Genomic DNA, 27,365 nt, shown 5'->3' on the forward strand with positions numbered 1-27,365 from the left:
AAACCTTGTTGCTGAGAGGACTCTTGTTCCTGCTGCCAGAAAGAAAAGGGGTAATTGCATATGAGGCCTTTCTTTTGGATACCAATTATACCACCTGTTGGCTTTACCATATTGGTATTACCATCTGCCTGTTGGGTATATTCTCCCCAGGATCATCCCATCCCAGGAATTAGGGAAAGGTTCAGATTCCAGCCTTTCCATTATGCTCTAATGGAAAAGAGTTCAATTTAGACCTGCCTCTCTTCTATTCATTCATTTGACAAATACTTACAGCATGCCTCCTAATGTGCCAGCTACTTCTTCGAGGGGCTGGAAATACAATGATGAATAAGTAGATAAGGTCCTTTCTCTCCCAATGCTTCTTTTGGGAAGGAAAAATTCTTGGGAGGGAAAACTAAAAAATAAACAAGAAACAAAGATTATTTTGGGTAGAGGTGAGGACTGGAAAACAAAACAGGGTTATATGACAGCAAGTGTTACGAAGAGGTAGGGTACATGAGAGGCAGGAGGGTAACATTTTCTAAGGAGCTAACAGTGGGGTGAAGACTGAATGGTGAGAAGAAAGTATCTAATGGTAAACACTGCAAAGGCCACCAGCAGGAAGAAGGCTAGTGTTTCTGAGATTTTTAGGTCAGGGTGTAGAGAGTACCGAATGGGTCAGGGTGTAGAGAGTACCAAATAGGAGAGGAGAGGTGAGGTTGGAGAAGCATTTTATCTCAAGTGCAATGGTAAGCCACTGTCAAATTTCAAGCAGAGGAGTAACATGATCTGGCTTATATTTTAAAACAAAATCCTCTGACAATTGTGATAAAAATGGATTGAATAGGGGCACCTGGGTGGCTCAGTGGGTTAAGCCTCTGCCTTCAGCTCAGATCATGATGGAGGTCCTGGGATCGAGCCCCGCATCGGGCTCTCTGCTCAGCAGGGAGCTTGCTTCCCCTCTCTCACTCTGCCTGCCTCTCTGCCTACTTGTGATCTGTCTGTCAAATAAATAAATAAATAAAACATTAAAAAACAAATGGATTGAATAGGCCGGTGTTGGGCTGAATGGGGGAAGGGCTCAAGAGAAGAAGCAGGGAAAGCAGTTAGGTTACTGTGGTAGTAGAGACCAGAGCATATAGTAACCTGGACTGGTGTAGAGGTGATATGAGTGGGAAAATTCAAGATCTACTTTGGAGTTAGAGCTGATAGGACTTTTTAATGGTTTGGATAGGAGTTGTGAGGAAAAGAGAAGCAAGGATGACTCTGAGGAACTTAGTTTGGAACCATTGAATGAATGATGCAGTAGATTTAAAGATACTGTTTGGGAATGTTTGGAACACCTATTAAACAGTCAAGTGACAAAGTGAAGTAGCACTACATATAGGAGTTTGAGGTTCAGCAGTGAGGTTGGGGTAGAGATAAACAGAGTCAGGAGCATAAGAATAGTATTTGACACTATTGTGGTAGGCTGAATAATGACCCCCCAGATACGTCCATGTCCTAATCCCTGGAGCCCTAAAGCACCTATTGTGCGTGAAGGCACTTAAAATATGTCTTTTGTGGGTCTCACACAACACTCAAGGTAGGTATTATTATTTTCCACTTAATAGATGGGGAACCTGAGGCTCAGAGAAGTGGAATGCCTTGTTCCAGGTCCCAGAACTGGAAAATAACCTATCTCACTTTCAAGTGCTTTACAGAATTTCTGCAGAGATAGGAGGTGGTAAAGAGTTGCACTGTGTGCTTCAAGACAGATCTTTAGCACCACACTGCCTTGGCTGCCAAAAGCTGCCCTAGAAATGCATTTCTGTGAGGCCTGTCATGTCTTTGCCCAGCTCCGGTATATTATTTTTCTGATCTCCAGAGCCCTTGCCAGCCCAATCACACCGCAGGGCCACTCTTCAGCTAGTTTGTTAGCTCTGGGAGGGCTTAGTTGGGTCATCACATAATGAACGACCCACTTGCCAGGCCCTGTGCCAGGCACCTAACATTTATTCAGTAATCACAGCAACTCTCTCCATTGTCTCCGGAGCAAGCCAGAAAGGCTGGATTACTGGGGAATGGAAAGAAGACAGGACCAGGATCAAGGGGAGCCTGTGTTCAAGTCGTGCGGTGGTGGGTGGGGGTGGCGCATAGCCCTAACTGGGAGTTAAAGTAACCTTGGGCTAGTAACTGAGTCATTTAAGAAAACCAAAAGATTACACTACAGATGATTTGGAAACTCCCTCGAAGACACTCGAATGAGAGATTCTCTTCTTTCTCCATCTCTAGTGCTCCACTATTATAGGCAGCAGTCTGAACCAAGGGTGCAGTGACAGCCTACCTGTTCAGCCCTGGGCTGCCCCTCAATTCCCTCCTTAGAGGTGAGTCCGTGCCGCGACTCAGCCAATTTCCAGGGAAGCTGCCAGGCTCCGAAGTGGGCGATAGGTCATTCCAGGATAAGGGAGAGGTGGCTCCGAAAAACTACAACTCCCAGGAGCCCCTGGCGTGCCACTCGACAGCCTGGGCCTGGTGCATGCTGGGAGCAGCACACTGCCTCCCGCCGCAGCAGGCTCATTGTTAAGGCAGCTCAGTACAGGTAACCCGTGCGCATGCCCAGTCACGGCCCAACTACTTCAGCTTCTTTCCTTCCTGCAGGATTCTTCTCTTTCCGGCCTCGCCCAGGCGCCCTTTTCCCCGCCCCACCCCGCCCCTTTTTAGGGATTTTTGGAGGGGGCGGGCCTCTGGCAAGCGCGTTCCCATGGGTGTTCACATGCGCGTTCATGGGAGATTAAAAACACTGGATGTGGAAGGTGTTGAGTCCAGGAGACCGCAGATAATGGAAGGCGCATGCGTCCCAGGGACGGTCCTGCTTGGCGTCGGGAATCACAAAGGGGCGGAGCGGAAACGCAGCAGTGAGTTTACGCACGCGCATTGGGCCGCCAGCGCCCCGCCTCCTTCTTCAGGTTTCCTCTCCATCTCCACCACTCTTCCGGAAGTGCAGCCGCCCTCGCGCCCACCAGCGGCCACCCCCTGGGGCAGGCCCCGCCCCCTATCGGCTCCGCCCCCCAGCTCTCCGCCCCCTCCTCCGGTGCGGGCGCCGGCTTGCAGCCCAGGTCCTGGCGGTTTCTGTGCCCCAAGCCGGGAGCGCGGAGTCGTTCCCGGAGCGGCGGCCAGGCTATGATCGCGGGTCCCCGGCGTCCCGCTCCGGTCGCCCAGAGTCCCTGTCTCCGCTTGTGCCCGTACCCGAGCGGTCTCCTCAGCCCGGCCCCGCGGCGCGGTTGTCGGCGGCGCCCCCGGCGCGCCCCCTCCTCCCGATGGCGGCGGAGATCCAGCCCAAGCCGCTGACCCGCAAGCCCATCCTGCTGCAGCGGGTCGAGGGGTCCCAGGAGGTGGTGAATATGGCCGTGATCGTGCCCAAGGAGGAGGGCGTCATCAGCGTCTCGGAGGACAGGTACGGACCGCCGCCCCTCGGCCGCGAGGAGGGGCGGGACGGGCCGGCGGTCCCGGAACCCGGATTCCGGGCTGTGCCTCCACGTCGGCGCGAGTGTAGACGTACTCCCCCAAGTTTTTATTATAATGCGCATCCTGGTGGTGCTGGTGTCCAGCTGCGCTCTGCCGCCACTGCGTGGCTCTGGGAAGCGGAGACCAGACGGCGGCGTGCGCTCTGGCCCTGCCAGGGGCCGGTGGCGCTGGCCGTGCCAGGGTGGCCCTTAGACTAACGGTGCGCGGGCCACTGGACCTTGGTCCAGCCCTAAGGACCGTAGGGGAAGAGGGTGGGGCCGCGCAGTCCTGCAGGTGTGTGCGTGGGAAGGATGCTCCGAGAGCTAGATAACTAAGGGGTTTTGAGTGCTCTGGTACAGTTCTTAGGGCTCCAGACAGAAAGTAAATGCCACTCCCTTCTCCCAGTCAGTCCCACGGAATCCAGATCTCCTGTACATCTTACACTGAATTCAACGAATATTGCAAGTTGTGAAAAGAGTGTAACTTTGGGCTCCTGCCTGAAAGGAGAGGTGCCTTCTCTTCTTTGCACTCCTTTTCTTATTTCTTCGAGCTGGAGGGGAAGCGCCCCGAACTTGCAAGGGACCACTGCTGCAAATAGCTCTCGAGTTCCTTCCCTTTGCTTGCTTCCTTTCTTTTTGCTTAATTTTGCTTAATTTGCAGAAGTGGAGCTCGTTGTTCTGCCTTTAATAATTTCCCTTGTTTTTCAGACAATAGTGTTTGCGCTTTAACTTAATTCATTTAATATGCAAAAATTAAGCCGATGAAGCTGATTTCCATAGGAGTGATGCCTGAATATAATAATTATGGTATTTATCTGGAATTGTTTCAATAATACCAACTAGCGTTCTAAAAATTGTAACTCTTTGGAGGTATATGAGAAGGGGCTTTTTACCTTAAAACAGTAGTTAGGTTTTCTTAATGTAAATACAAATTATGCTGAGGTAGAGAATTTTTTTTCTGTGACCAGGACAGTTGCAGGCAGGGGTAAAGTAGCAACGTGTTCATTACTGTCTTTATAGTCATTTCAGCACTTTGCATACAGTGTGGCCTAACAAAAATTTGCCTGATATGTCTCTTTATATGATACGTTCTTCAATAGAACTAGGATGAGTATATTAATCACCCATGCTTTTCTACATTATCCTCCATACAAATGGCCAAAATGTGCTCGATTCATTTCCTAGATCCAGTGGGGGAAATTGTAAACATAGGTCAGTGGCAAGCACTCTACAGCAAACAGAAGAAATATGTTGCCGAAATGGAGTACGTGGATTGAAAACCTTTTGAAATTCAAAGTAGTTTATGAGTGTTTAATTTTTTTTAAAGATTTTACTTATTTATTTGACAGGCAGAGATCACAAGTAGGCAGAGAGGCAGGCAGAGAGAGAGAGGCTGAGCAGAGAGCCCGATATGGGGCTCCATCCCAGGACCCCAGATCATGACCTAAGTGGAAGGGAGAGGCTTAACCCACTGAGCCACCCAGGTGCCCCTACAGAATTGTTTCTAAAAGGATATACTGACTTTACTTTCTCAGTCTATAACTGCTGTTATAGGTTGAGCAGATGAAACTGCTCAACCTAACTGCTGTGGGAAATTGATAAATAAGTTTTATAAGTCAAGTAAAAGAAGGAAAAAGTTAAACTTAAGCTCCTTTAATATTAGTTTTGAAACTTTTTGCTTTGGTTCATGGTTTAGGAGTAGAGGTTAGTTTTCAGAGTTTTTTTGTTTTGTTTTGTTTTTTTAAGCGTTCAGAGGGATTTTAGAGGTTATTTGCTCTAACTGCTTCATTTCATGGATGAGAAAATTAAGGCAAGAGAATTTACCTGCCCAAATTCATGTAGCAGGTGGTGAAGTCAGGCCTAGCTCCTGAGTCTCCTGATTTCCATTTTAGTGTGTTTATCTTGAAGGAAACAGCTTTAGTAGGATGCATTTCAAGGTGTTTGGAGAAGCTGAAGTAGCATATATGAAAGAAACTGGAAGATAAATCTCATTTGATTACAGGACAAAAGAAATGTGACGTTTACCTATATGGTAGCTTAATTTTCACTTTTCTAGTTTACAATGTAAATAATAGGAATTATTTTATTATAGAGTTACTGTTAAATAAATAAGGTCCACCCATAAGTGCAGAATTATTCTTTACATATATTTTACTAATACTCAAATTGGCAAATCTGTGTTTCCCATACTCACAAGTGACAACAACTTTGTTATTTAGAGCTCAGTTTTATTATGATTTTCATTAAAAGAGAATTGATCTCTTTCAAAATCCGTCATTATGCCATTTGACATAATGCTAAAGATATGAAGATAGAATATTGATTTTCATCAAAACCTACAAAGCCATTTTCATTAACTGCTTCAACTAGAAACTAACAGTTTTCATTCCTGAACTCCAAGGTTAAATCACAAATAACATCCTATCCTGTATGGCAGTGTCCCAGAAGTTCTTTGGAAACCTGGTTTCCCTTTTTGATTTCTGAATCCAGATAGCTTTATCTAGCCTTAGAAAACACTTAACATTTTCTATTTTAAACGGTATTATTGATACTTAGGGTCCATTCATCTTCTCCATAATTTCCCACGGTGCTATGTGTGTTTTATTCATTGTAATATCTTAAGGGCCTAGCAAAGTGCCTGATGCATGGTGGGCCCCCCAAGCATTTGCTGTGCATCAGTGACTGATATATTTTTGTTATTGTTCCTGAAAGCATCTTAGCTATTGTAGGTATTTAGTTGATATTTATTGAATGACTTTTATGACAACCTATTAAAGCCCTGTGTGGACAGATGTGCACTTGTGGGAGAAGGACTGGATTGGGTCGTCTTCAGGGTGCCCTACAACTTTGAAAGTCCGTGCATTGCTTCGTTCATTCCATCAACAAACATTTAAGTTTTTGCTGTGTTCTGAGCACTTGAGTAGACTACATTGGTGAAATGACAAGATCCTTTCAAGATACAATTTAGTGCTGGGAAGTTTTAGAAGATAATAAAACAAAACCACAACCTCTAAGATTTAGTATTGAAAAGATAATTTTTGGAGAGGGAAGAGTGGCCAGATTCTGCAACCCTTATTGCCCCCTACATTTTATTGTCTTTTGGGGGATTCTTTCACCTGGATTACCGTTTTCATCCTACTGCTGCTGTCAGTAGTGGGTTGATAACATTCTAATCTTCAGGCCAAAGAGTCCATAAAAACCCTCATCCTCAGTTTACCTTAGCGCAGTTAGGACAGCCTGGAACTTTACTAGAGACCAAGGAAGGAAATATAAGGGAACATAAAAGAAATATTAAAAACAATCTGATTTCAAAGATTAGATTTCTGGTGATATCAGTTCCCGGTTCTGGGAACTGCCTGGCCATTTCTGTGTCTTTGATTTGCATATAGTTGGATTCTGGATTCTGTCTCTGGGAGACACACCCACCTTCGGTCCTTTGGGTTCCTCATGTCCCAGCTGCCTTGTGGACTGTCTTTTCTGAGTGGATGCCATCTTATCATTCCTTGCTTAGCTCAATTATAGTTGACACTGACATCTAGTCTGTAGCTTCCCGGGAGCTTCCTTGTCCTGTGATGGCTTCTTCTCCAGTGATGAAGGCCAGGAGAGACCTCTCTCTAGGTGGGACCCAGCCCCATCTAGATGTCTACATTTATATATTCTTTATATTCATATTTTAACACAAATCAACAGTGTTGGCATTCATGCAGAGAGTTTTAGTAACTCTGGGTAGTTACTAGTGGGCAGTTAAAGAAAGTTCTTCCTTTGCCAGGAGTCTGTACCTTTGCAGTAGGTAAAGGCGGGGGGAGGGGTCCGTTTTTATCTCAGTATAAAGAGATGTGCTGAAGACAGGTACGAACATCATCCTCTGGGGTTACGGAAGAATCTCTGCTTGTGGTGGTTAGAGAAAAGGAGTGCTCCTACAGATGGATCTGGCAGGATGTCTAGAAGTTCATGTGAAAAAGTGAGGGTAAAGGAAAGAGCATTGTAGGTAGAGGAGGAAAAGAAAACTCCCATTCACTGAGAAGCACTAAAATGGACTGGTTAAGAGTATAGATTCAGCAGCGAGTCAGCTTGAATTCAGAACTCAGTTCTGAGTGATTTGAGGACTCTGGAAAATTAGTGTCTCCAGAGAAGTGACTATGAGTGAAAGTTTCTAAAACCTCTGGGCACAAGAATTTGAAATTCTTTTCTGGATAAAAAGATCCAAGGCTGTGGTGGTGGGGTATTGGGGAGGAGACTCTGATCTCTGATGGGTGGGTGGGGGAGGCACTGTTGGGGATGAGTGTAATGGAGAAGGAGTGTGGGGGGATGACCATCTTATATTCTAATTTTGTTCAGGACCAATTTATGCAACATAGTGTTCCCTCTGATCCCTAAGGGCAGACAGAACCCCTCGCCTCTCCCATGGTAAAAGAGTCAGATTTTTATCTACCAATGAGGAGATCTGATCCCTAGTGCCTAGCACAAGGCGGTATATATTCATTGAATGAGTTATGCAGTGGCTGATCAATCACCAGTTTGGAATGAATTGGGCTTGAGGAGGTGGTGAGTTTCCTGGAGCAAAGATAGAGCAAAGATATTTGAGTTGAGCCTGAGAAAAACTTAGTAATTTGCTTTCAGCCAGGATAACAGTACAGCGCAGGGGATGGGGTTGGGAAGGGACTGGGACAAGAAAAGGGTTGGATTTTTTTTTTTCTTTTAATTGCTAAGGTGTTTTTTTGTTTGTTTGTTTGTTTGTTTTTGTTTTTTCATTCTGAACTACTCGATTCTAAGTGGTTACCACTACTTGACTATTTCTTGAAAAGATATGTTAAAATTTCACTTCGTTTTATAAATCCTCATGCTCTTGGTTGATTTACCATTGGTTCTTATCATTGTGAAATTGCACTATCTCAGTTCTCTGGCTGAAACCATTGTTTCACTAATACTTAGACCTTGGCTCAGTTCAGCTGAGTTCCTGGTAGTTTGATGCCATGTATTTTATAATACTTGCATCAAAGAAATATTTGGAAAATGCAAATCAGAGTTTTCCCAGAGTGCAAGTTCTGAAAGTTGAATTCTTAAGAGTGATGATAGGAGGTCATTAAAGGGGACAAAATTAGAACCCATCTAAATAAATTTTTGAGTGTGTCATTTGTCTATTTAATGGCATAAAATTAATAAACTTTCAACTATGCACTTGAGACTCTTCACTATGTGGTAATAATTGCTGGTTTCAAGGGCCCCAAATGGGAATTTACTCCATGTGATTGTTGAAAATTAGACCTTGATACTGAATTCAGAGCATGAGGCAGTCTTAATGCCAGCAAATCTGTCTGGAAACAGGCTGCCTCTATGTCTCTAAAGGTCAGAATACAGATTGACTTTTTAAGAAAAGATCACTATGGGAAAGCTTGTTTAAGGAGGCTTATTGGAGGAGGCTTAGCTCCCAGTGACCCCAGAGCTCCTGATGGTTCTGAATTTCCTACTTAATGTATGCACTTATACCAGATTCTGTCCAGGACCTCAGAGATCTTAATCAGGGTACATTCATCTGCAGGACAATGGAAAATTCGGACCCTCTGAAAATGAGTGATTCTTGGATTGTGAAATCCTGACCAATAATCTTATACCTCATGTGTTAACTAAACTTACTTTGAAAAAGAAAAATAAGTAAAAATCATAGGATGTCAGTAGCTGGATGAGGAGGCTTTAGAGGGCTGATCTGTTCCAAGCAAACCAAATCAAAACTGTTAAAAAGGAAATATTACTTTCCCTCATATAGCGTCTTTCCCTGTCTCAGTTTTCACGTTGAATTTGCCTTTGAGAGGGAAACATTTTCTATTTGTCATTGAGAATCATCTTGATGCCATTAAAAAGTTAACAGTTTGGGGGAAATTAAAACACAGTGGCATCTAGAAATCAATAAGTAAATTGTGACTAAAGATTATTTCAAGTAGTGAGCTGTTGGTATCTGTAGCGTAATCTAGATTATATACAATATATATACTTATCTGAAAAGGAAGTGGCCTCAAGCCAAGCTTTTCTTCTCAATTGCAGTATCAGAATAGAAGGAATTTTTATTTCAATAGATCTTCCAAGGAGATGCCACAGTTAACCTAAAAATTTCCTAGCACAAAAAATAACTTCGCTTGTGCACCTTCAGGCAGTTTCATTACTTTCATTACTTTTTTTTTTTTTTTTTTTTTTTAAGGGCAGGGGGCCTCCTCTTCCAAACATTGCATTTAGTCATCAGTAAAAATTAATGCAGGGGCACCTGGGTGGCTCAGTGGGTTAAGCATCTCACTCTTGATCTCAGCTCAGATCTTAATCTTGGGGTTGTGAGTTCAAGCTCCACTTTAGGCATGGAGCCTACTTAAAAGAAAAAAGAATTAAAAAAAATTAATTCAGAGGTGTAAGAAACTAGTAAATGAGACCAAAAAAAGAAAACAAAGTCATCTGCTGGTCTCTTGGCAGGGTAGGCTGCTTTATGCTCTCATGTGCCTTTAATTTAAAGATTCTTGGAGGAGAACTGGGCCTGGGAATCTGATCTCACCTGTTCCCAGCATTGACCTTAGGCACTGCCTAGGGCACTTCATCACTCGAAGCCTCAGTTTCTCCCATCTGGCCAAGGACTGTTTAGGGTTTCTGAGCTGTGACTCTGGCAGTGTGGGGTGCCCATATGGTGACTAGACAGGCGTAAACTGTCTGCAGCCACATCACCCTCAATCAGACCTTGAGCCGAGGGAGATGTGGAGAGGGGAAAAAGTGGCCTGTACTATGTGAGGCAGTTCTAAAATGATGCTTTCTGGAGCCTTTGGAGGGCAGTGCCTATTTCTTCCTGGATGAAGTATTAAAGAGGCGTTTGTTTTGTATTGGTGCCGAATACTCAGTTGAACTGGATTCACTGCATTCCTACTTCTGGATGAATCCTTTAGTTTCAAATAACTGAATAGCTTAGCTCTGGGTGGTTTGCCGGTCCCCTTGTCAGGGACTGAGTGGTCTAGAGTAATGCCTTTGACACCTTTTGACCACATATCATAGTAAGAAATATATTTAGCTGTGCTACCCCAAACTGTGGACTCTCACACATATGCACGTATATAACCAAAACCAAAGTTCTGTAAAATGGTGTCCTTTAAATGTGACATGCATGCATCTGTTCCGTTGTCGTCTGCATGGTTGTGACTCATTCAGCTGATTTCATGAACCAGAGTTGAGAACAGCAGGTTGAAAAGCAGAGCTTTAGAGAAAGTTTTGGTTTTTCTGGAAGGTGGGAATACAGTTCCCCTTAGGGACCTTCACTGCCTGCTCTTGCCCCCCAGCCTTTTCCAAAAGCCCCTGGCCTGCCCTGCCTTTCTGAATTTCCAGAGACCAGAGCACTGACCTCGTCTCAGAGTCCTGAACCCGTCGAGCCCAGAGCCAGAAGCTCAGAGAACACCAACAGCACAGCAGATTGAGCAGCTGTAAGTGGCTGTATTTTGGCTTCCTGTGATGTGTTCATTTATTCCTGAGTTTTAGGACTCAGAGATGGTGCTTCTCATCCAAATTATGAATGTCAGCTGCTCACCTCCCTGTGCTTTTCTCTTTAGCTGGTCTTTTAGCTTTTTACCTATAATGTGGAGCTGTTTGGGGATTCTGTGCTTTTTTCCATTTGTTGTTACTTAAAAAAAATTTTTTTTTGAGATTTATTTTATTTATTTGAGGCGGGGGGCAAAGGGAGAGGAGAGAGAAAAATCTCAAGCAGACTCCCTGCTGAGCAAAGAGCCTGACACAGGGCTCAATCTCACAACCCTGAGACCATCACCTGAGCAGAAACCAAGAGTCAGACGCTTAACTGACTGAGCCACGCAGGTGCCCCCTCCATGAACAGTATTGGTAACATCACCTCCCCTTCTCTCCCCTCCCCCCGACATACAACCACCACCATCACCACCACCAACTGTTAATGACTGATCGAATGGACATGTGAAGGACAAGTCGTGGGGTGCTGTTGGTGTGACAGTAATGGGAACATAAAGCAGAGTCTGAGAAGCAAACATGGGTGGTGTGTCTCTAGACCTGGAAGTGGAGGATAACTGGAGTGTCTGGTCTGTACAGGGGGTCGTCGCCATCAGGCCATTTTGGCGTCATCATGTGGGAGTCATCCCACTGACACCCCCCTTCCTTCTAGGTATAATTTGACTTTCTGTGCAGCTTTGTTATCAGGGAGAGATACCCCTGTCATTTGCCTAAGGCAGAATGGGCATCACCTTCAGGCTGGTGGATCCAGACTGTTCGTAAGTGCCTATCCTGGCCTTGTCCATCTCAGGAATTAGATCTAAGGCTGCACGACCAGTGGTGGAGGCTGGGAAGTCCCAGGTCAAGCCATTAGAGCAGTAAGATGAAATCCCTCCTTCTGCTTCATAGTTGGTACCTTCTTGCGGTGTCCTCATATGGTGAAAGGTCTAAAATTTATTTTTTAAAGCAGTCTCTAAACTCAATCACAACCCCCGAGATCAAGAGCTGCTATGCTCTACCGACCAAGCCAGCCAGGAGCCCTGTTACTGCATTTTTAAAAAATCTTTTCCTCAATTTCTGAGGATCAATTTGTGTTTTAAATAACCATAACAATCCCTCTGGAGAATGTTTACATTTTAAATAAAGATAATATAATCATAATAAAAAATGATCACCATAAACCTCATAATACAAGGACTGTTAGTGTTTTATATGTATTTCCTTCCAGAAGTTTTGCTAATGCAGCTTTCAAAAATAGGACTGTAATTACATACTTTTATTATTCTTGCCCCTGCTTAAAATTGTGCCACCTGCTATGTTGTCTTTAGCCATCATCTTCGGTAGCTGTATATTTTTCTTTTCCTTCATTTGCACTTGTATTTATGTAAGGCTTATACTGTATGTACTTGGCCCTTGGTGAGCAAGACACCCGGCTCTCAAGGTAATGATAATCTAAATGTTAGGATGAAAACTCTTAGGCATATAGCTATTTCCCACCCATATTTTTAGATTATTTTTTAAGGAAAAATTAGAAAAATTTTGCTGTATTGCTTTCCAAAATGTTTGTGCCACTTTATGATATTAGTGTATAATATTGGAATATTAGTTTGGCCACATCTGACCAGCCACAGATATTATAATTTTAAAAATCTTCTTTATAGTTTACGTGATAGTTTCTTCTGTAAGGGTGGCATTACTCTGGCCTTCTACTCTGTCAGTGTGCCACATCCCAGAATTCCCCTGTGACAGCCAGTGGCCAGGAGATGTGTGTGGCTTCTGGCCACAGTGTTCTCCTTTGCAGGCTTCTATCTCTTTCCGTTTACCATGTTGTCCCGAAACAGTGTGTCTGTTGTCCCCACTGGTCTCTTGGCCCTTGCTTTGTTGATGTTTAATTTGTATGTTTTGGATGGCTCATGAATTTTTTTTTTTAAAGATTTTATGTATTTATTTGTTTTAGAGAGAGAGTGTAGGAGATGGGCAGAGGGGGAGGGAGAGGGAGAGAGAGAATCTCAAGCAGACTTGGTGCTGAGTGTAGAGCCTGACAAGGGGCTTGATCTCATGACCCTGAGATCACTACCCGAGCTGAAACCAAGAGTCAGATGCCTGGTTGACTGAGCCACCCAGGCGTCCCTGGATATTTTTTAATTTATTTCTTTACTTGTTATATTTCCTTTTTGTGAATTGTCTGTTCCTGTCCTTTGTTTCCCCATTGATGGCTCCTGGTTCTTCTGCACAATTTCTTGTGCGTGTATTCCGTAGATATAGTAAGGATATTAACCTTTTGTCTGTTGTATATCCAGATATATGCGTTATCCTCTGTTTATTTTTCACACAGAAAACATTTACTTTTTAATTGAACCATCTGTGCTTTCTTGCTAGTGAAGTTTCTTCTATCTTTCCTAATTTTGGGAAGTAATTTTCTTTCCCCAGGGAGTCGTTGCATATGCATATTTTGTTTATCATGGTTATATAATTAGGTGGAAAAGCAACCTCTTGATTCATTTGGAATGTATTTCATTGGATGGTATAAACTGGAGAGTGTAAAGGGTATTTCTGAAATTTGCTGTTGATTATTTTGACTTCATTTACTGAATAGTCCTTATGCTTTCTTTTGTATGTATTTGTGAAACTGCCTTTATTCTTTTAATATTGGTTCTATACTGGGGTGCCTGGGTGGCTCAGTGGGTTGGGCCTCTGCCTTTGGTTCGGGTCATGATCTCACGGTCCTGGGATCGAGCCCCGCATCGGGCTCTCTGCTTGGCAGGGAGCCTGCTTCCCCCTCTTTCTCTGCCTGCCTCTCTGCCTACTTGTGATCTCTGTCAGATAAATAAATAATAAGCAAAATCTTAAAAAAAAATTGGTTCTATACTTTCAGTTACTGTAACTAATGAGTTGTTCTTCATGGCATCCCATTATCTGTCTCTGATAATAGCCTGAGTCTCTCTGGCTAGGTTGGTGAGTTTTTAATAGGATAGGCATCATTTGGCTCCAGATGATTGGCTCTTTCCCAAACTTTGGGACTTCAGAGTTTCAGTTTCCACATCTGTAAATTGGGCATAATGGGTCCTCCTGTAGTTGTTGGGAGATTGAGATGAGCTGACATTCCTGCAGCACTTGGCTTTGTACTGGGAGCATAGATGGTGCTGAGTAGAGGGGAGTTTATTTCTTATGATACCACCATGCCTCTAAGTAGGTAAGCTTTTCCTGTTGCTATGGTTCCATTAAGGCTTGACTATTTTAAGAGTTACCTTGGATACACAAAGGCAGGGCTATTGAATTTTTGTTTGTGTGTGTTCATATAGTTGGGAGCCCTTGTTTCTCTTCTCTAGATACAGAAGGGTAATGTTACTCGGATTTTTATACTGCCGCTTCCCAGACTTGCCCCCTGAAAGCCAGTGGTTAGGAGATAGATGTGGCTGCTGGCTGCTGTGCTCTCCTTCACAGACCTCTTCCCCTTTCCATTTGTCATTGTCCTGAAATGATGTGTCCATTGTCCCCACTTGTCTCTTGGAGGTCAAGGGCTGTATCTTCCGTGTATTCCATGGGGAATATTTTAAGATAGGGGTGTATGTCTGAGCTACTCTCCACTGGAAGCCTGGGCATCACAAGTCCCCAGCTGGTGGGTGGAGTTCACCCTGAGGCGCATGTTGACCCTATGCAGTGTTTCTGGACGTTTGAATTAGTAGCCAAGTTCTAAAAATCTGGATTTCACATAAAAGTCCAAATTGCTGGCCTCTCTTGACAGATGGGGAGATATGGCTGTGCCATCCCTTCCTATGGACAACTTCTGGCTAAGGTCATTTGGGCAAGGCCACGAGAGGGACACCCTGCTGCCTACGCGTGGGGAAACTGCATAGGAGATGCGGCTTTCCTGTCTTCCTCTGAGTCTGAAAGGCAGCACTTTCCCTTGTGTGTCGCCAGTAGTTTGAGTTTCTTGGGTATTTAGGAGAAGTAGAAGAAATGGAAAGATATCCAGAAAGTCCATCTTTCTAAAAAATTAGGTAGGGATGGAAGGAGGAAGCACATATGTTAAGCATTAAGACAGCTTTTATAAGCCAACCTCATGTTATACACAGTAAATATATAAAATAAAGGCAAGTATTGGTAAATTAGGCTGGGCATTTATCCCTTCTTATCCCCTCTCCGGAGGCTTTGTAGCAATGTTGGAGCCTGGGGCTCAAGTCAGGGAGAGTTGGGTTTGATGCTTACTGTTGCCATCTGCCAGTGGTATGATGCCCTTTGCAGCTGTCAAATTGGAATTAAAAGAATACCTACCTCGTGGGATTATTCTGGGGGTTCAGTGAGGCTGTGCTCTGAAGTGCTGCATCTAGCCATTCCTACGGGGATATTAGGGTTTGCCTTCCTTCCTGCGGGCTGTTTTTCTAATACGTTTTATTTATTTAATTTTTTAGAAGATTTTATTTATGAGAGAGAGAGAGCAGGAGAACAAGCCAGGATGGGTGGGGGGAGGGGCAGAGGGAGAAGCAGTCTCCCCACTGAGCAGGGAGCCAGATGCAGTGCTCCATCCCAGGACCCAGGGATCATGACCTGAGCCCAAGGCAGACGCTTAACTGACTGAGACACCCAGGGGTCCCTGAATTGATTTTTTCATATTTTTGCATAATGTATGTGAAAATACTTCACATATTGTCAGGTCCTATACAGACGTTAAGGACTGTGGCTCTAAATACAAAACATGAATATATCCTTTTTTTTTTTTGAGAGAGAGAGAGAGAGAGTGTGTGTGTCTGTGTGTGTGTGTGTGTGTGTGAGAGAGAGAGAGAGAGAGAGCGAGCAGGGGAAGGGACAGAGGGAGAGGGTGCGAGAATCCCAACTGGGAGCCTAACTTAGGTCGCTCTCAGACCCCGAGATCATAATCTGAGCTGAAACCAAGAGTTGGGCACTTAACTGATGGAGCCACCTGGGCGCCCCAAATGTATGTAATTATTTGAATTTGGAGAGTTTTGTGTTTTCTTTATTTTCTTTGTTTTTCAAAGCAGATGTAATATTTTAAATTCATTTAAATTCTAATGTAAAAAAACCTATAAAATTACAACATTGCCTATTATTTTGTTGATCTGGATTAATATTTTTCTGGAGTCAGTTCCCTTCAGTAGAAGAGAATCTTCACATGCTATTAGAATTATAGTAATCTGTTTTAGTGCTCATTAGCATTTCTGGCCTTTAGAGAATCCTAGCTGTCTGATATGTTAGAGGTTGATTTTGTTTGCGGGAGAAGGGGTGTTGGGAATGGCTGTTTATTATATTCTGATTTTTGAATTTATGTTTGAATGGCTTAATAAGTTCTCTTTATATTTCAAAACTCAGATGGTAAACAGTTTTGAAGAATGTGTAATTTTTCTCCAGAAGGTAAGACTGAATTAGGCTAGTTATGCTTAAACATAGTAGTCAGCTGAATTAACAGGCCGTTTGGATGGATTAAATTGGTTTGGAATTTGGTTGCACTGTGGGAAGTTTCTGTGTATCAGATGTACACAGTGTAGATCTTTGAGCTTTATCTGAACAGAGTAGGAAAAAAGCTGAGAAAAAAAAAGTTCACTTAATCTGAAAAGGTTCACAGTAGTATGGGGAGAGGAAGAGGCCCAGGCAAGGAGTCTTAAGGCTCCAGAGAGATGTGTGGGTTCCCTGTAGGTACATATGTGTAGGTTGTCCTTTTTCTCTGGTATGATCTTTACCCCACCTCTCTGGTTTTACTCTGTTTTCTTTTCAAAAATGCCCCCCCCCCCACCTGTATAGGCTCCCCCCATTATCAACATCACTTACTAGACTGGTACGTTTTTACCAAGGATGAACTGTGCTGACACATCATTGTCATCCAAAGTCCATTGGTTACCTAAAACTCACCCTTGATGTTGTATATTTTATGGACAAATGTATAATGACATACCATCATTATAGTACCAAACAGTACTTTCACTGCTCTAAATATCCTCTGTGCTCTGCCTCCTCATCCTGTTTCCCCTACTACCCCCGAGCACTGATCTTTTATTTTATTGTCCACAGTTTTGCTTTTTCTAGATTGCCTTCTTTCATTTAGTAATATACATTTATGTTTCCTCCATGTCTTTTCATGTCTTAATGGCTCATCCCTTTTTAGCAGCGAATAATAGTCCATTGTCTGGTTGTAGCACAATTTATCCATTTACCTACTGAAGAACATCTTGGTTGCTTCCAAGCTTTGGCATTTATCAGTACAACTGCTGTAAACATTCCTGTGCAGGTTTTTGTGTGGACATGTTTCCAGCTCCTTTGGGTAAATATCAAGGAGTACAATTGGTGGCGAATCGTATGGCACAAGTATGTTTAGTTTTACAAAAAACTGCCAAACTGTCTTCCAGAGTGGCTGTCCCATCTTGCATTCCCTCCAGCACTGAAGGAGAGTACCTGTTGCTTCACAAATCCTTACCAGCATTTGATGGTATTAGTGTTCTGGATTTTGGCCATTCTGATAGACATGTACTGATACCTCATTGTTATTTTCATTTGCATTTCAGTGACTAGTGACTATGGGAGGTGGAATATCTTTTCATATGCTTATTTGCCAACTGTAGATCTTCTTTGGTGAGGTGTCTGTTAAGGTCTTTGACCCATGTTTTGTTGTTGTTGTTGTTGTTTGTCTTTAACTTGAATGGTTTGTTTTCTTATTGTTGAGTTTTAAAAGTTCTTTGTATATTTTGGATAACAGTCCTGTTTTGATTTTTTTTTTTTTTTTGATGAATGTTTTCTCCCAGTCTGTGGCTTATCTTCTCATTGTCTTGATATTGTCGTTCACTGAGCAGAAATTTTAGATTTAAAGAAATATAGTTTATCAATTCTTTTTTTTTTTTTAAGATTTTATTTATTTCAGAGAGAGAGAGAGAGAGAGAGAGCAAACATGAGCAGGGGAGGGGGCAGAGGGAGAAGCAAACTCTCCACTAAGCAGGGAGCCTGATGTGAGGCTCAATTCCAGGGCTCTGGGATCATGACCTGAACCAAAGGCAGACTCTTAACCTACTGAACCACGCTGGTGCCCTTATCAATTATTTCTATCATGTATTGTGTCTTTGATGTTGTACCTAAAAAGATGATCACCGTGTCCAGGGTCATCTAGAATTTCTTTTACTTCCTCTTCTAGGAGTTTGTAGTATAAGTTCCTGACATTTTGGTTGTGGAGGCATTCACTTCAAAAGGCATCCATCTTGAATAAACGTGTTGCTGGTTGTATGACACAGCTTCTGATAAGACAACCAGATAAGGAACTAGGCCATTCCCACACATGAAGGTCCTTGTTTCAGAAAGCTCTGGGTAACGTAGGCAAGTGACTCCTTGAGAGACCCCACTTCTCCCTCTCAGTGCCCTAATTCTTGTTCTCATGTTTTAATTTAGCCAGTAAAGAGTGAACCTGTGAAACCCTCAACACCACCCTTGGACCCTAGTAAAGGCAGAGCCCTGGGTCCATTCTCTCTCTCTTTCTCTACCTGTGACCTTGCTCTGTGACCCTCTGGAGTGCTGTATACTATCCAGAACTTATGAGTGATAAATCTGGTTCCTCAAATTTCTGTAGTGGTTTCTTGGTGAACTGCATTTTATGATTGAGCTTAGAACCCAAGAAATGGCCAGCCAAAAGTAGGGGCTGTAGTAGGGGAAGTGTCTGTGGAGCTCACTCTGAGTGATAACGTGTGCTTCAGATATTCCTAACCGAGGGTGCTACTGTCAGTAGGCTTGCGACTGTCAGAACAGAGTTTTATATTAATTTTGCATTTTATATTTAGGTCTATGATCCACTTAGAGTTAATTTTTGTAAAGGGTGTAAAGGTCTCTCTAGATTCATTCTTTTGCAAGTAGATGCCAGTCTTTCAAGCCCATTTGTTGAAGGGACTGTCTTTGCTCCATTGTATTGTCTTTGCTCCTTTGTGAAGATCACTTGTGTTATTTATGGGGAGAGGTCTGTGTCAGATTCTCTGTTCAGTTACATTGATCCATTTGTCTGTTCTTTCACCCATACCACATTGTCTTCATTACTATAGCTTGTTAGTAAGTCCTGAAGTCTGGTGGCATTAATCCTCTAACTTTGTTCTTTCTTTCAGTAGGGTGTTGGCTATTCTGTGTCCTTTGCTTCTCCTCACAAATTTTAGAATCAGTTTATTAATATCCATAAAATGATTTGCTTAGATTTTGATTGGGTTTGCATTGAAAATACACATCAAGTTGGGAAGAACTGATGATATCTTGACAATATTGGGTCTTCCTGTCCATGAAGATGGAAGATCTCCTCATTTATTTAGTTATTCTTTGATTTCATTCATCAGAATTTTGCAGTTTTCCTCATACAGATCTTGTACATATTTTGCTAGATTTATACCCAAGTATTTCATTTTTGGGAATACTAATATCAGTGGTACTGTGTTTTTAATTTCAAATTCCACTTGTTCATTGCTGGTATATAATAAAGCGATTGACTTTTGTGTATTAACCTTGTATCCTACTACTTTGCTATACTACTCTACTCTTAAATAATTTAAAATTACTAAATGAATCTTTATGGGTTGCATACATCTGGAGGTGTATATATCAGTATCATTGAACCCAGAAGATCCATATACTCTCTTAAGTTGTTGATTTGTTGATAAGTGAACAAAAAGTTAACTTATTTTTTAAATTTATTTTTAAATTTTATTCTTTTTAGAGAGAAAGAATGAGTGGAGGGTGGGTAAGGGGAGAGGGAGAGGGAGAGAGAATCTCAAGGAGGCTCCATACCTCTAGCACAGAGCCCAATGCGGGGCTCTATCTCATGACCCTGAGATCATGACCTAAGTGCCCCCAAAAGGTTAATTTTTTGAGATTACTCGGAGTAGCTTCCAGTGGTTCATTAGAACCAGGATGTCCTTTTGTATGTTTGACAATAACTGACATATTTATATTTTGGCATAGGCCCTTGTTGATGTTTTACCACTAAATAGTTACTGGAAAGTTCTATTCTTGAGCCTGAAGGACTGAACTTGAGCTTGAAAGCTTAAAGCATTGGACAGTTTTTATATAGTTCAATATTAAGTTTGTCCTTTTGAGTATGTTGTCATAGTATTTTCAGGGCCTAGTGTTGCTTATTTCTACTTTTACAAAATTTTTACCTAGAAAATTGGTCTCTTTGTTGCTTTTGTTGCCTTGTAGTCCATGCCCATATTATGTGGAAAAGTGAGGTTAAAGCTGGTGACAAATCCTGGATGGATTTGCAGAGAGATTGGGATCAAAATGGTGAAACATTTAGTTATTTGAAATGTAATTTAGCTGGGAGATTGCTGCAATTTGAGATAATTAAATAATCATAGTACATAAGAAACAAGTTTTTTTTTTAAGTTAAAAAAAAGAAAGGTTGCTTATTTGGTAGTTCATTTCCCATGGGTACTAATTAATCCTACCAGAACTGAAGTTCTGAATATTTGAATGAAAAATAGCAGGTAAAAACAGCTAGATACTAGCAGTTACATTTAAAAAAATAATTAAACTTGTTTTTAAAGTGATAGTACATGCATGTGTGAAACTCAGAAGTCTCTACTGAGAAACGTTAAGCTCTTTCCTACTTGTGGGTTTTATGATTTTGCTAGCGGCAAGCCGATAGGATTTGCGCATGCTCTGTCTGATAAGTGGCCTGATAGGGATCTCTCTGGGCATTTCAGCTTTTGCCCTGTAAACTTCACTTACAGAACTACTCTGGGGATTAACAGTGCTTGCACGTGACCTCAGCCTCCTCCTCCTGATCTCCTGATAGCTAGCTGCATTCCCTCAGCACTGTCTTCATGTGTTTAGTAAAACACCTCCTTTCATGCATTAAAATTATTTATCTATTTACTTATCTCCTGCTCTGAGATCCTGAGCACCGTGTTTTTTCAAGGCCTCTAGCTCAGAACTTAGAACAGAGTAGGCAAAATTGGAGCAACAGAGGTTCGTGTTGTGTGGGAGTTCACAATGAGGGAGGGAATCTGGAAACCAGTTGTCTTCTAGTGATAGATAATGGCACAGTCTCTCAGTACAGTGAGCAGAAACCAGCTCTGGAGTTTACTGGCAGAAGGCTCAAGTATCCTGCAGAACCTTAGGGCAGGGATGCATTTGGGCTCTAGGAATAGAGCTAAAGAGTGGAACTTAGGGAGAACCCGGAAGTCCTCCCTCCGTGTTGCTCACGGGTTTCTCTGTGTCTGCTCCATTCTCTCTTGCTCACACTGGCTTTCTCTTTCTTACTTAGTGCACATGGCAGAACATGGCTGCCATCTGCTCCCGAACTGTACATGTTCTACTGTAAGGAAGCAGGGAGACTGATGTCAGGCTTCCAGTCTTAGTTCCACAGTTCCTTGGGGACGGGCTTACTGGTCCAGCCATGGTCAGCTGTTCACTGGGGTATTATGACCACAAGAGGGTTCATGTTGCAGCTTATGGCAATAGCTGCTGCAGCCTGGGGAGGGGGAGGGAAGGACAAAGTGTCAGACAAGATGTAAGGTACACAATGGAACAAGTGCCCACTGCTGGAACAGTGTGGGCGTGAAATGAGGCTGTGCCCTTGTAGCTTGGTGTATTGTTGGTTGTTGCTCTAGTAGCAGCAGAATGAGGAACACTGACTTCCTTTTCTCATGATCATCATTGCTTTTTTTTTTTTTCTTTAATCTGTTCATATAGATTTTTAAAAATCTGCTTGGCACGATTTTCTCATCGCTTCATTTGCTGATTTGACATGTTGTCTGTTATTTTCTCGTAGTGGATATAAGGTGGAGAAATGGGTAGGTATTTCACTATGAATGTTTCCTGAGCAAAAGCCGTTATTACATGACAAATTTTAGCACTAGTGAGTAGACCCCATATGGTAACCATGTTTTCTAAACTCTAAAACACATGGCTAAAGAAAAGTTTTTTTCTTCCCCCCTGATGGATGAACTTGTGTATAATATATATATTTCATTATATTTTTAACAAACTCAAATTTGAAAAGTGACATTAAGCACATATGGGCACGGTATGTATTCCGTTTCAGGGAGAAGGCTGGAAAGCCTCACGATATTAATAGTAGTTCGTAATAGCTAGTATTTATTGAGTACTCACCATGTGCCAGGCACTGTGTTAATCCCTTCATGTGCCTTTTCTTATGAAATCTTCAAGATGATTTTATGAAGCTAGTATTTTACTCTCATTTGAAAGGTGAAGGAACAAATGCAGCCAGGAAGAGGCAGAGTATGAATGTGCACCCTGGGTCGTTGGACCCCCACCCACCCTTCCATCCAGCCTCACTGTGCTACCATCTCTCAGAGACCTTGTGGAGGGGTAGAAGGACCAGCCTCTGTGGGTATCACAAAAGGCCAAATTTGGTTTTTCAGAGGCAAAGTTAGCAGATCAATTAACTGGTCAACAAATTCTAATACAAATTAAGTAGAAAGAGAGTAGGCATCCTTTTACATCCTTATGATACCCTTCTTTACCTGCTCCATGTGTTGGTATTACAAAATTGTAGATGTGAAATCAATCACCCAACTTAAAAATGGGCAAAGTATCGAAAAGAATGAAATCTTGCCATTTGCAACAATGTGGTTGGAGCTAGAGTGTGTGCTAAGTGAAGTAAGTCAGTCAGAGAAAGACAGATACCATATGATTTCACTCAGATATGGAATTTTGCAGGGAAAAGAAGAAAAAAAAAGAGGAAGACAAACCATAAGAGACTCTTAACTATAGAGAATAAACTGAAGGCCCCTGGAGGGGAGGTCAGTGGGGGGGGGTTGGGGTAACTGGATGAAGGGCATTAAAGAGGGCACTTGTGATGAGTACTGGGTGTTGTATGTAAGTGATGAATCACTAAATACTACACCTGAAACCAGTATTACACTATATGTTAACTAACTAGAATTTAAATAAAAACTTGGGAAAAAAATGGGCAAAGAACCTGAACAGACCTTTTCCCAAAGAAGATACATGAGTGGCTCACGGATATAGGAAAAGTTGCTCAACATCATTAATCATCAGGGAAATACAAATCAAAACTGTATTGAGATACTACCTCACACTGTGAAAATGCCCATCATCAAAAAGACAAGAGATAACAAATGCTAGCAAAGATGTGAAGAGGAAACGCTTATGCATTGTTGGTGGGAATGCAGACTGGTGCAGCCACTATAGAAAACAGTACAGAAGTTCCTCAAAAAATTAAAAATAGAGCTACCGTATAATTCAGCAGTCCCACTCCTAGGAACATATCCAGAGGAAACAAAAACACTGTGTTGTAGAGATAATCTGTGCCCCAGTGTTCATTGCAACATTATTTACAATAGCCAAGATATGGAAACAACCAAAGTGTTCAGTGGATGAATAGATAAAGAAGTTGTTTGTATGTAATGGAATATTACTCAGCCATAAAAAAGAAGGAAATATGCCATATGGGACAACATAGATAGACTTTGAAGGCTTCGTGGTAAGTGAGATAAGTCAGACAGAGAAAGATAAGTCAGACAGAGAAAGGTCATACTGTATGACCTCACTTACATGTGGAATCCAGAAAAAAAAAATCGAACTCATAGAAAAAGGGATCAGGTTTATGGTTATCAGAGGCAGGGGTTAGGGAGAGGAAGATTTGGAGGAAGGTGATCAAAAGGTCCAAACTTGGAGTTATAAGACAAATAAGTCCTAGGGATGTGGTGTTCAACAGGATGACTAACATTGCCATATGTTATATATGGCATATTTGATGGTATATATGGTATATTTGAAAGTAGTTAAGTAGTTAATAGAGGAAATTCTTTTTTTTTTTTTAAGATTTTATTTATTTGACAGACAGAAATCACAAGTAGGCAGAGAGGCAGGTGGAAAGAGAGGGGGAAGCAGGCTTCCTGCTGAGCAGGGAGCCCGATGTGGGGCATGATCCGAGCCAAACACAGAGGCCTAACCCACTGAGCCACCCAGGCTCCCAAGAGAGGAAATTCTAAGAGTTCTTATAACAAGGAAAAAAAATTTTCTTGGTATCTATCTAAGATGGTGGATGTTAACTAAACTTATTGTGGTAATCATTTTGCAATTAAAAAAAAAAAGATTTTTTGACCTAAAACAAACACAATTATAGGTATGACTTTGATCTGTATCAGAAAGGGCTATGCATTTTTTGGTAAACAAGATGGTCTTTGAATGAGGAAGGCCTTTTAGGCTGCATGGGGCCTTTATTATAGTTGGGCCTAACCAAGTACAGGCTTATGTTTCTTATACAACAAAGCATCTTAGGATGAGTGGTCTTTATCTCTTCTTGAGCTGCCATCTCTAGCAGGCTTTCCTCCCTGTGGTTCAAGATGGCTCTTGGCTTTCCTCCCTCATGGTTCAAGATGGCTCTTTGGCTTTCAGCTCTTCATTGGGTCATAACATTCTCACCCAACTGCAAAGGAGGATGGGGCATTTGTCTGTTTGCAGCACTTTAACAAAATTGGGTATTGGGGAGATAACTAGTAGGACTGCTCATATGAGGCCTTAAGGTAGGGGAGCTACCCTATACTGTTTTGACCAGTGTTGACTTTGCACTTGGGAATCACTTTGTCTCCATATGGGTTCCGTTTTAATTTCCTAGCCTGTAAGACTGATGTTAACACTTCCCCTTCCCCCAACTCTGTCCTTTCTGCCTTTGCCTCTTGGAACGGAATCCCAGATTGGCCTGAGTGCTGTAGTCGAAGTCCTTTTATGTGGGGGCCTATGTTCCTTAGGCTAATGAATGTAGGCCTGGGACTTTGATGATTAATGCATATGAGTGCTTTGGCCGCGGACCAATCCGAAGTTCATCAATTAATCTGGCAAATAGGAATATTAGAAAGCTGGCCAATTCTTGACAGCCTGTAGAACCACCTGAAATCATTCATTTGCTATTCTCATTTAGATGAGAATTTGTAAGTGTTCCACCACTGTATGTTTCCTAAACCTGCAGTGTGTTTTCTGTTAATACTTATATTCAGACTTTATGGAGTTTAAATGAGAGGCATGTGGTAGGTAGTGGTGCCTTCCATGCTGCCAGGAGGGCCTGGAGCAGCTGGAATCCCCCCTTCCCACCCTGCCCCAGGGCTGTGTGCCTCTGGCTGTGAAGAGCTTTGTGTAGGTACTCGGTGCTGGGAACGGTTCTCTAGGGACGCTCATGGCTTTTATTTGTATTTAGAACAACCAGGTCATCAAATCTGGCCACGTTTTCTCACTAACATTTTGAGCAAGAATGTTTCCTTCCTTTCTTCCTTCCTCCCTCCCTCCCTCCTTCCCTCTCTCACTTTCTTTCTTTCTGAAGATTTTATTTATTTGAGAGAGAGAGCGAGAGAGAGCAGAGCCTGGGAGGAGAGGAAGAAGCAGGCTCCCTTACGAGCAGGGAACCAGATGTGTGGGGTTTGGTCCCAGGACCCTGGGATCATGACCTGAGCCGAAGGTAGACGCTTAATGACTGAGCCACCCACACGCCCCAAGAATGTTTTCTTTATATTGTAATAAAAATAATTTGACTAAAATTTCAAGCTCTCAAACACAAGCTCTCAATTACCTGGACCTGTTTTCTTTTGTGCTAAATGGGCATGGTGAGAGATTTAGAATTTATTTCCAAAGGTTGTATTAAGGGATATATTTCATATAAAGATTTAGTGAAGGGGTGCCTGGGTGGCTCAGTGGGTTGGGCCTTTGCCTTTGGCTCATGTCATGATCTCAGGGTCCTGGGATCGAGCCCCGCATAGGGCTCTCTGCTCAGCAGGGAGCCTGCTTCCCCCTCTCTCTGCCTGCCTCTCTGCCTACTTGTGATCCCTGTCTGTCAAATAAATAAATAAAAATCTTAAAAAAAAAAAGATTTAGTGTAAGAGTCTGAAATACAGTAAATATTCAATAGATGTTAGTTTTGTTATTTAAGAACCTATCCTTGAAAAGTGAAAGTTCAGTATTGAATAGTAGAGAATCACAGTGGATGTGGATTGTACAAACATGGAGAATTTTCACCAAATATGTATTATTAAAACTAAAGGGCACCCTGTCAGAAATTTAGAATGTGAAGAAAATAATTTTGGTATAAGTGAAAAAGTGTTACTTTTGTGTACCTGGTCATTGGCGTGGGACTCATCACTGAGCACTTTATTGAGAAGTACATTTAATAAAGTTTAGACTAGTTGACTGCATGGATGGTAAATCCACACTGGACAGTGGAAAGGATGCTATGGGTCTGAGAGCATACATAAGGTGCTCATTGGGGACTAATAATTACATGCCTTATAGGGACCTGGGAAGAGGACTGTCTCAGCATTTTATCATTGTGAGTTGCTTCTAACATGATTCTCTTCCCACCCCTTGTTACTCTATGGGATTGTTCTCTTTCATTCTAGCATAAACCTGTACTATTCTCTTCTTACTTTAAATCGAAAAGCACAAAGCAGAGACAGCAAAAGGTGGTTTGGGTGGTAAAGAAAGCCAGATAGACCTATCTGGATTCAATCCCAGCTCCTCCATTTATTAGCTGGGTGACTTCTCTCAGAGAGGCTAAAGTCATTTTTAAAATGTGTCATGTTTGTGAGGATTGAAGGACAGATGGAGTTGTATGTAAAGCTCTTGGCACATGATGGCAGTTTCAGATGTGAGCAAATGCATTCATTCAGTTGATACCTCCAATTCAAAGTTTAGATTTCTGAATTTTAGCTTTTATCTTTGGAGGGGGGTAGTTTGTGTCCCTACTCCTAAGTACAGTGTCAGGCACATTATAAGCACTCAACAGCTGTGCATTTAATTAATAATCCAAAAATATATGCAACTGTATATATGGAGAAGAAATTGCTGGGGTAAAGCTGTTCTTTCAGCTGCTTATTTATCATTAGTGATGCACCCACATCAGGTAATATTATAACTCGTGATTTGGGAAACAAGTACTCTATAAATGGTAGCTCTTATAATAATCCAGAAACTGGATTTTAAAGCGGAAAATTCACCTTTCATTATGAAGCTATTGTTTGACCTTCTTTTTTTTTTTTTTCAAACAAAACATATCTTGTCTTTATCAGTGATCCCACTGAACAAGAAGGCCACAGTTAACGAAAGCAGTGTCATAGTGAGAAGTGACTCGAACCTCTTGTATTTGGAATCATTTTGATTAAAAAAGGATGAGCCTAATATATGCTAGAACTCATGCTGGGCCACCGTATTTTTGGTTTTTTAATAACATTATCTACTTTATAGGATAAAATTAAGAGATATTTGCTGGTGTTGTCACTCTTAATTTATGATTCACAGTACCTACCTGCATGGCAAAGTATTTCCAGCATTTAATTCTAGAGTTTGTTGCTTTCTTTCCCATTGAACAGACAAGATAATTTATCTTGCTCTAATACTCTGCTGCAGAGAACAATATCCCTGCAGTGCCAGGGATCACTTATCCAGTGACTTCAACTATATGAAATGTAAATGAAA

General features: G+C 42.1%; 1 protein-coding gene across 1 annotated transcript in view; it reads left to right on the plus strand.

Moving 5' to 3' along the window:
- The first annotated feature begins 3,038 nt into the window (after positions 1–3,038).
- Positions 3,039–27,365, plus strand: part of WDFY2 (WD repeat and FYVE domain containing 2) — a 173,526-nt gene continuing 149,199 nt past the window's right edge. The window contains exon 1 of the mRNA XM_080799754.1: positions 3,039–3,415. Within this exon, the coding sequence (XP_080655880.1) occupies positions 3,279–3,415 (137 nt within the window). The 5' untranslated portion in view covers positions 3,039–3,278. The remainder of the gene's footprint in view (positions 3,416–27,365) is intronic.

The sequence above is a fragment of the Martes martes genome (assembly GCF_963455335.1).
Source record: "Martes martes genome assembly, chromosome: 3".
NCBI lineage: Eukaryota > Metazoa > Chordata > Mammalia > Carnivora > Mustelidae > Martes > Martes martes.